At 49.6% G+C, this 9,761-nt stretch overlaps 1 protein-coding gene across 22 annotated transcripts in view; it reads left to right on the forward strand.

Moving 5' to 3' along the window:
• TCF7L2 (transcription factor 7 like 2) overlaps positions 1-6,275 on the forward strand; it is a 197,184-nt gene extending 190,909 nt beyond the window's left edge. For 10 of the 22 annotated variants that reach the window (XM_081104659.1, XM_081104662.1, XM_081104665.1 and 7 more), the window contains one exon: positions 4,134-4,883. Coding sequence is in view for 20 of the 22 variants with exons in the window: in XM_081104662.1 (XP_080960788.1) it covers positions 4,134-4,213 (80 nt within the window). In the remaining 2 variants the exon portion in view is untranslated. Of the gene's footprint in view, positions 1-317; positions 343-4,133; positions 5,324-5,449 lie in introns of those variants that run through there. The other 12 variants (XM_081104673.1, XM_081104674.1, XM_081104654.1 and 9 more) reach the window with 4 other exon arrangements.
• Positions 6,276-9,761: the final 3,486 nt, after the last annotated feature.

A 9,761-nucleotide genomic window follows, 5' to 3' on the forward strand; every position in this document is an offset into this window, starting at 1 on the left:
ACCAGCTAACAGGGCTGCACGAGGGAGCCCCGCAGGCCCACGCCCTGGTGCTGCTGGCCTGCGGGGCAAACAACACACACATCTCTATTAGAGAGAGAGAGAGGGAGAGAGAGAGCACACGTTGGTTCCAAAAGGAATCAGTAGCGTCCCGATTCAACCCCGGGTTCCACCCACAGGCTCCCATCCAACCTGTAACCTCAGGGAAGGGATAGGTACTTCCTTCTTGGTGGAGGGATACCGACTAGTGCCTGTCTCCTTTCCTTCCCTCAATGACCACCTTGGTTAAATTTGTTGTTTCTTTGTTCTGATACAAGCAGTCTTTGAATTTGGAATATTATGATGGTAGGTATCTCAACACCCAAACACGCCTTTCTGTTTGTAGTGCCTCCCCTGTCACGTGTCCCTCTCCTCCATGCCTTTGCCATTTGTTCCGTGTCTAGACGTTAGATCAGATGTCCATCCCATTACGTGCATGCCCACGACTCCCGTGTCTCCTCCCCTCCCGATGCCTTCCAAGCGAGAGACTGGGGCAGTGCCTGGCGTTGACAGCACCTTTAGGGGAGAGAGGGCTTGAGAGTTGATGGAGAGGGAAGTCCCCAGGCGACTCTCCGCCCAGTGAGTGAGGATGGGGGGGCCTCGGGGCGGAGGCCCACCAGGAGAGGGGTTGATTCAGCCATTCTGCGAGACGGCAGTTTCACGGAGGTGACAGATGTCCTTCCCACAGTCTTTGTGCAACAGAAAGGGGTTTCCTGATGGGGTTGACAGAAGATGTTAGTATTTAATTAGGGCCAGCCCGGAAGACAGGGGCCCTGCTTCCCCTAACTATCCAGGCTGGGAATTTGTGGGGCCCAGTAGGAAGATCACTGGCTTGGGGAACCCTGTTCCAAGGCACCCACCGTGGCCATGGCCAAGGATGAGCTAACCACAGGGTGCACCTGGAGAGAGGGTTCCTCACTATAGAAAGTATGGCCGCACCACACGCACACCTCGCCAGGTGGACTGTTGCCTGGTTTGTGCATTTTATTTGGGGAGGCGAGCCATGGTCCGTGAATCCCTGTTTTGTTTGGGAAGCAGCGACTGCGAGGTAGACTTGGCCCTTTTTTTTTTTATATTTTGGGTGAAAGTTCATCACTAACTTTGACGGGACGGACAACCCCTTCCTAGACACAGACAGCCCTTACCTAAAGCCATGAAAATTCCTCAGAGACTAGAATTTTCATGACATTTTTACCCAAAACAAAAACAGCCGAAGACCTTGGTAGCTGCTTCGTAAACGTGATTTCCTCACCTGCAGCTTCGAGGGGCCAGCCGTCGGTGTGGCGGCCTGGCTGTGGGTGCCGAGGGGTCCTCGTCATTCCTGGGGTCCCTCCCGCCTCAGCACTGTCGGTGGGTCCTAGTGGCCACTGTCTTCTGTGGGGGGCAGTGTTCGTACCCTAAAAGCTGTTAGCAGATACCTTCCTGCTCCTTTTAGGGTGTAACTCCAAACTGGGATCAGGAAGAATTCTTTCTCTCCCCGTCAACCCATAAGAAGCTAAAAAGGGATTTTTAAGAGGCCACTCCTTGATTAGAGATGGAGGCGGGGAGGGTACAAGGAGGGGTTTTGTCCCTTTTCTCCTCAACTTTTCCCAGGACCTGGCTTGATGCTAAATCACTAGGACAAAATGTGTTTTTTAAAAAAGAGAAGTTGGCAAAACGAGGCATTTTCCCGGCCCGTCAGAAGTGTGTGTGCTCACTGCCATTTGCTCAGCCACCTCCTAGAATACTCCCCGTTCATAGTCCCCATGTCCCATGTCCAAGTGCCCTGCGCATCCCCATGCCACCCACGGAAACGCGGGTGGCACAGGGAGGGCGGGAGGGCCGGGGAGCCCCAGAACCGCTCCTCGCTGTAGCTGGTCACGGCTCCTCGCTCCCTACACAGGGTTGTTTCTCATGTTATTTGACATTTGAGCACATTTTTAACAAGATTCTGTTTTGAGCCCACCAAGTTGCTTTTCCCATCTTTTCCTTCTGCCCTAATGTAGCATGGAATGCTGCCTGATGTCCTTTATTTCCTGTTGTGTTTCCCCTTTCCCTCTCCCTTTCTTCTCTCTCTCATTTCTCCATGTTGCTTATGCTCTCCTCCCCTCACCTCCTCCCGTCTCCCATTTTAAAATGCATGGACATCTTAGTGTTTTGAGCATGTGTTGATCTGCAGGCGGAGGTGGTTTAAAGCTCTAATTGATAGGCTTATGTATTGATCTTGGGCTTCTGGGATGGAAGTAGAACCCACCCTCTATTTCAGTCTATCCCAGAGGAGAGAAAGGAACCGTGTCAATTTGAAGGTGATGAGGGGGACTGTCCCCCACTCCCCCAGAGTTCCTTCCACCAGAGAGGGGTGGGAAGACCCTGAGGCCCCCTGCCCAGGGTCTTGGCCTCTAGGAGGCAGGGAAGACCAAGCATGTCCCTCCTATCCTCCCTACCCCACCTCCCATCCCTCCTCCTGCCGTCTTGCTGAGTCCACACCCCCACACACAGGGGCATGATCAGACAGCCTGGGCTCAGGCCCAAGGAGGAACTCATCACACCCCCTTCCTTTCGATGGCCAGTGACATCTGACAGTGGTTGCCTCAGCCAGGCAGCAGCCTCGTTGCTTTCCAGCGTGGAAAGCCAGCCGGCGCTCATACTTATTTGCGGATGGAGTGTTCCCAGTCCTACAGTGGGTGCTACCTGACTAGGTTCTCCTTAGATCAGCTCCCTTCCCCACCCCCCTGCATCTGCATTGTTTTGATAGCATGATGGGGGTTGATCTCAGGGCCACCTTTGCTACCCAGTATTAGCCCATCAGACTGGGGTTCACAGTAGGAGAGGCGTAGAGGTCACAGGCTCAGTTTCTTGAATTGATTTCCCCAACCTTCGATGATAAGCAAGAGAGGCTCTGAAATTTTCATTCCGACCCCTTACATAGACAGGAAGTAGGAAAGGGAGATTCTGGTTTTGGTGCAAAAAAATTAGCCTCCGTGGTTTAAACACCAATCGGGACAACCCAGACCCAGAAGGTCCATGCTGGGACCGACCCCTGGCTTCTTCTTGTCTCACTTCCTTGTGACCTGCTGCACCCTTCAGCTACCGGCCTCAGGGCGCCCCTCCATGCCATCTTCACTCTCTCCTTCCAGCCTTCTCACTCTGGGGTGAGGGAGGGGAAGACCCCAAATCTTAAAAAAAAAAAAAAAAATCAAGACTGAATCACAATTTAATCCACAACCTGCAGGCCATACAACCAGTTATTCTTGTTCCTTTGGATCATTTTCTGTTTTTCTTATTCTTCCCCCTTCTCCACCTTTGTTGATCCTCTTCTACCTGTTTTTGGTGTTTTTTTGTTTTTGTTTTTGTTTCTTTATTTTCCGTTTATTTATTTATTTTTATTTTGTTTTCTTTTTTGTTTCCCCCTCCTCTCACCTGATTCTGACCTCTCTTGATTTGGTGTGGTTCTTAACAGACAAGCCCGACAGCTCTCTGGGCCCAGCAGCCTGGTGGTGGTGGTGGTGGTGGTGGTGGTGGTGGTGGTGGTGTGTTAAGAACTTTAAGCCTCTTGCTGGTGCTGCCTTCAGCTCTATGGGCTCAGTAGTCAGCGTTTTGAGAGTTTCATATTCATGTGAGGCACCTGGGAAGGGGCTCTGTCTTTCTCTGTACACACACACACACACACACACACACACACACACACACCATTGGGGGGCGGGAGAGGGAAGGGGGGTGGGGATGGAAGGTCTGATGGGAGAGTGAGGGAATGCTTAAGCCCAAAAAGAAGTGATAATTTATTAGTTCATCTCACTTTCTAGCAAATCGATGCCACCAGCTACAGGTGGCATCCAGTAGTTTGCTCAGACATTTGGGCAGGGGTGGGTCATGGGTGTTTAGTGGGGGTAGGGGCAGCGGGTAGGTAGGGAATTCCATACAATTAAATAGATTTTGTTCACCAGAGCAGACTGATGTGTGGGCAGTAGTTACGTGGGCACGGCACCTCGTGGAACTTTAATAGCTCTCTGGCCACGGGCGTGCCGCCTCCGTGGGGCATCCGCTAGGTGACGTCGGCTTGACTCTCTCCCTTGGCACCTCTGCCTGTTATTCACAGAACCTCTCTCCCCTGTTTCTAGGAGAAAAAAAAAGTGCGTTCGCTACATACAAGGTGAAGGCAGCTGCCTCAGTCCACCCTCTTCAGATGGAAGCTTACTAGACTCGCCTCCTCCCTCCCCCAACCTGCTAGGCTCCCCTCCCCAAGACGCCAAGTCGCAGACTGAGCAGACGCAGCCTCTCTCGTTGTCCCTGAAGCCCGACCCCCTGGCCCACCTGTCCATGATGCCTCCGCCGCCCGCCCTCCTGCTTGCCGAGGCCGCCCATGGCAAGGCCCCTGCCCTCTGTCCCAACGGGGCCCTGGACCTGCCTCCCGCCGCTTTGCAGCCGCCCATCCTGCCCTCGTCATCTATTGCACAGCCGTCGACATCTTCCTTACATTCCCACAGCTCTCTGGCCGGGACCCAGCCCCAGCCGCTCTCCCTGGTAACCAAGTCTTTAGAATAGCTTTAGCTTCGTGAGCCCCGCTTGTTTTGTGTAGTGTTTCATTTTGCTTTTCTTCATTTCCTCCCCCCTTTTTGGAAGGTTTTGTTTTGTACCCTTAATTTTGTGCCACGTGGCTACATTAGTTAATGTTTATCGAGTTCATTGGTCAATATTTGACCCATTCTTATTTCAATGTCTCCTTTTAAATATGTAGATGAGAGAAGAACCTCATGATTCTACCAAAATTTTTATCAACAGCTGTTTAAAGTCTTTGTAGCGTTTAAAAAAATATATATATATACATAACTGTTATGTAGTTGGGATAGCTTAGTTTTAAAAGACTGGTTAAAAAGCAAAAAGGAAAAAAAAAAAAAAAGAAGCAATTTGGAAGCAGCCCTCCAGAAGGAGTTGGTTCTGTATTATTTGTATTAAATACGAGCTTGCGAACCAATCATTTTACATCTGGTTTTTAAACCACCAGGGCACGACGAATGCAGTGCCGTGAGTTTTTTTTCTTCTTCCGTGTGAAACAACTTTTATTGTGATGTTACTTGTTATTGTTTAAATGTACAGAAACAAAGGGTTAAAATGTGTTAATATACCTTGTTCCATGGTGTTGTTCTTTTGGGGGGGGAGGGGATGCTACTCAACACTTAATGGCATCGCAGCGCTGTTGGACCAGTAGTATTTATTGCTTTAGAGATTGCTCGTCGAGCCCGTACGTCGTCCCTTTTAAAATATGTTTTCCTTTTTTTCTTGAAACTGTGTAAAGTCTTTTTTCCCCCTTAGCATCAGCATCTTATATATAACAACTCATTTGTACAAGGTTTTTAAGTTTATATATAAAATGTGTATATATATTTTTTGTTTGTTTCCATTTTCGACTTTTTTTTTTTTTCTGTATGAAACCCAGATGCCGCCAAATGGACATGAATAGTTGCATTAAAGGATCAGTAGCATTAACAAAAGTTGTTTTAAAAGCCATTATGTGAAACAAGACTTGAAAATTAGCGAGGGAATTTTAGCGACGCTGTTTGAGCAACGACGGGAACGTCCCTGTGTCCTCTTTGAACTCACAGTCGAATGCCCTGCACCCCGAGGATGTGGACTGACTGCGGAACTTTATGTGCCAAAATTCTCAGTGACTTTAGCTTTCTCCCTCTTTTCGATGCTGTAATTTCCGTTCACCATGTTTTGCTGTGATGTTACATAGGTAGATCTGTGTGTAGTTTTAATGTCACCTATAACAAGATGTGTTTGGTAGCAGATTGTCCAGAAAAGCATTTTAAATGAAGAGGTATAAACCCTTAAGGGCCAAAATTCTGTATATTAGATTACTCTTAAAGGAAAAACCAGCTACCGCTTCTATGTACCTGTACGACATATGAGTAGGTAGCGAACTTTAAAAATAAACAAAACCTAGGCATGTTGATGTTGCAAAATGCTGTATAAAGCTGAAACCTGTTCATTCACAGTGCCATTGTAGTTGACATGAAGCGATTGTAAAACTGTCTCCGATTTTTCTCTGGTTTATTAAGATGCTAACGATAACATTTTTTTGTGTGTGAATACTTTGAATGTTTCCTAACAGTTGTGATGTTACTGTTCCGTTTTATGCTCTTATTCCAGTTTCATTTCTAATGGTTTGGAAGCCATTTTTGTAATGAATAAATGTTCATGCTGTACAGTATCTGTAGCATGCCGTGCTGGGTTAATAAAAGCAACTTAGTGTGTGCAGATGAAGGCTGGTCACGTGTGTCTGTGATTTGCATTTTATCTCCGGGGAAACCGGATCTGCCTGCTGAAACCTGAGGTCCCGGGGCTGGTATGGGTGGTGGGTGGTGACTCAGGTACCAAGACGTGGTCTCGAACCCTTTCGAGGGGTTGATTCTCCCCTCCCTGTTCGGCATATTCTGTCACCGTAAGTTCATTTCTGAAAGCCAAGCACAGGTACAGACCACATGTCACCCTCTGGCTGTGAAACAGTCGCTCCTATGCAGCCCAGTTGCCTCTCACTCACAATATCATTTTACATCCGTCCCCTTTAAGGACCATTGATGGGAATGTATCCTAAGTTCTTTTTTTTTTTTATATATATATATTTTATTGATTTTTTACAGAGAGGAAGAGAGAGAGACAAAGAGTTAGAAACATCGATGAGAGAGAATCATCGATCAGCTGCCTCCTGCACATCTCCTACTGGGGATATGCCTGCAACCCAGGTACATGCCCTTGACCGGAATCGAACCTGGGACCTCTCAGTCCGCAGGCCGACGCTCTATCCACTGAGCCAAACCGGTTTCGGCTAAGTTCTTTCCATGAGTTACGTGCAGACAGGGGTGCCAGGGGTCAACTCGAAGCCCTTTTTTGGGCAGTGAGCGACTGTCGAGAAAGTTGGATTGAGATGGTTTACCTAAGGTTTGTGCAGAGGAATCTGTAGGACCCAAGTTCTTTGCCTGCCCTGGTCAGGGTGCAAGGTCGTTACCATCACCAATGGACCACGGTGAAGATCTGCCTAAGGTAGTGGTTCTCAACCTTGGCTGCACATGAGAATCACCTGGGCCTGGGAATCCAGGCCCAGAAATCAGGATTTTAAAAAGAGTCCCAGGTGATTCTCATGTGCAGCCAAGGTTGAGAACCACTGGCCTAAGGTTTCTGTGGTGATCACTTCTCAGGCTGACTAGGAGAGACAATGCCTATGGTGCTCACCTTTAGAGGAGTGACTTCTGGGCCATCAAGCTGCCCGTGTCGCCGCTGTGGTCAGGCGAGGTCACACAGAGTTGTCATCAGGACCTTACAGTACGTCCGAAGCTCTGCTCTCCGCCCACTAGTTCTTGTTTTGTGAAATCGCGGTATTTTGGTTTTGCTTTTAGCTCTGTATTCCCAGGAAGGAGTGATTCTGGGGTCCTGCCCCAATTTAGTTCGCACACTGACCCCCGAGTGACCTTCGAAAACACAGATGAGAACAATATTTGCAGCAGCACGTGGTGTGGGAGCTGCCCCTGTGAGTTCGCTCGTCCCAGCCCCACGCCTGAGGGGGTGTTATTCTCCCTCCACCTTCTGCTCTGTGCTCTGAAACCCGGTTTAGACAGTCAGGGCTTGTGTCTTGTCCCAGGTCGCGGAGCATGAGGGGTGGTGGGGCTGGGATTTAAAGTCGCCTCGGACTCCAAGCCTGTGCTCTTGACACAGGTGTGCCTCCTGCGTAGTCAGCGTGGTCCTCCAACCACGATGGGGCGGGCCTGCGCTTCGCCTGGCGCCCCTCCTCCGCCCTGCGCTCACTCCCCCTCTAGCCGGATGGAGGAGAGGTCCGCTTCCTCAAAGCATTTTCCTTTTCCACTTTCGAAGATGCCGTCTCCTCTGCCGGGAAGGATCGGCTCTGCTCCGGCGCCTGCTCCCCGCTTCCTACCTGGACACTCCTCGCATCCTCAGGCCCCAGCAGAGACAGCGCCGTAGACAAGGGTGGGTGACGTCTCCCCAGTAAGCTCCACGGCTTTCTGCTGTCCCCTCCCTTTAAACTCTCCCCCACTTCCTGTCATGTGCACCGCTCCGTGCTGTTGGCATTTTGTGCACAGAATTCTTAGTGGTGGGGGGCTGTCCGTGCATTGTAGGGTGTTAGCATCCCTGGCCTCTCCCCACTAGATGCCCTCCTCCCCCACTAGTCACGACACCCAGAAATGCCTAGACATTGCCGGGTGGCCCCTGGGGGGCAAAAGTGCTTGTGGTTGGAACCGTTGCTCAGAGAGCCCTCCAGGACAGGGCTGTGGCTTCTGTGTTCACTGCCCTGTACTAGGGTCCTGGTTTAGAGCCGTGCGCATAGGGGGTGCTCCATATATATTTGTTGGAGGAAGGAATGAACAAAGTTGGCCAACTCTACACCTGTATTGTGGGAAGAGGGGAATGGAAATTTCCCATAATGCTTTCAAATTTTGTGTTCTCGGGGCTTCCAAGGTGTCAGTCACTTCAGTAATCCTTTCAGCCATGCTGGAATATAACTCAGTGCCCTTGTTACCAAGGGCCCTCCCTTCCCCGTAAAAAAAAAACACAAAACACACACACACACAAAACAGGTGAGAGTGGGGTTGGTCCCTCAGCCAACAACTGGCATGCAGATCTCTCTAGAAGTCAAAATAGTAGACCACCTAGTCACATGCTTCCTGCCCTCCCGCCAACATCCAATGTACCTTAGGGGTCTTCTTTAACTGTAATAGGGATCTCCCTCCTCCCCCCAGCTTGTCTCATTGTCGGTAGACCAGGTTCCAGTCTCCCAAATGGCAGCCCAAGCCCTTGCCCTTCAGCACCCCTGTGTCCATCAGTGTGGTTTCTAAAGCTGCAAGAGTTTGTTTTAAACTGAGCAGCTCCCTGTTGCACCCATGAAAAGTGGGTCTGTGGGGTTTGGGGTACTGAGAAACCCCGGGACAACATGTAGGAGCCGTAACTCTGTCTCTGAACCACACATTACTGCCACGTGATGGGGCCTGACCAAGTCAGTTTGCCTGTTCGGAGAGAGTATTAGTTTCCTGTGGCTGCTGTAACAAATTAACACAAACTGGGTGGTTTCCATCAGCAGCTGTCACAGTTCTGGAGGCCAAAGTCTGGAAGCTGATGCGTCCTCCCTCCAGACGTTCAGAACCTCATCTGTTCCATGTCTCGTCTAGCTTCTGGTGTCTGCCTGCAATTCTGGGTGTGCCTCATCTTTTAGCCAAATCACTCAAATCCATACCTCTAATGTCACATCACTGCCTTCTCTGTGTCTGTCCCCAAAGTCCCTCTCATAAGGATACATGTGATTGTATTTGGAGCCCACCTCGAGAACCCCGGACAAGCCACTATCTCAGGGTCATTAACTTAATCACATGTTTGGCCATATGAAATAATACCGGTTCTAGGATCAGGATGTGGGCATGTATTTTAGGGAGCCGCCTTTCAGCCCATGACAGAAGCGTTTGCCAATTCTGGGACAGGTGCAGTCTTGGCACAGGACCCTCCAGGATGGGCCGTGGGTGGGTGGTTTTGGAAAAGGCTGTGCGAAAGTGATGACTAGGTGGTTTTGCATTTTGTATAATAGCAGGTGCACTTGTATTGTTGTGATTTGGATGCATATAGGGCAGCCGGGGGCAAACTATGGCCCGCGGGCCGGATCCGGCCCATTTGAAATGAATAAAACTAAAAAAAAAAAAAGACCGTACCCTTTTATGTAATGATGTTTACTTTGAATTTATATTAGT

The sequence above is a fragment of the Myotis nattereri genome (assembly GCF_964212035.1).
Source record: "Myotis nattereri genome assembly, chromosome: 13".
In the NCBI taxonomy this organism is placed as follows: domain Eukaryota; kingdom Metazoa; phylum Chordata; class Mammalia; order Chiroptera; family Vespertilionidae; genus Myotis; species Myotis nattereri.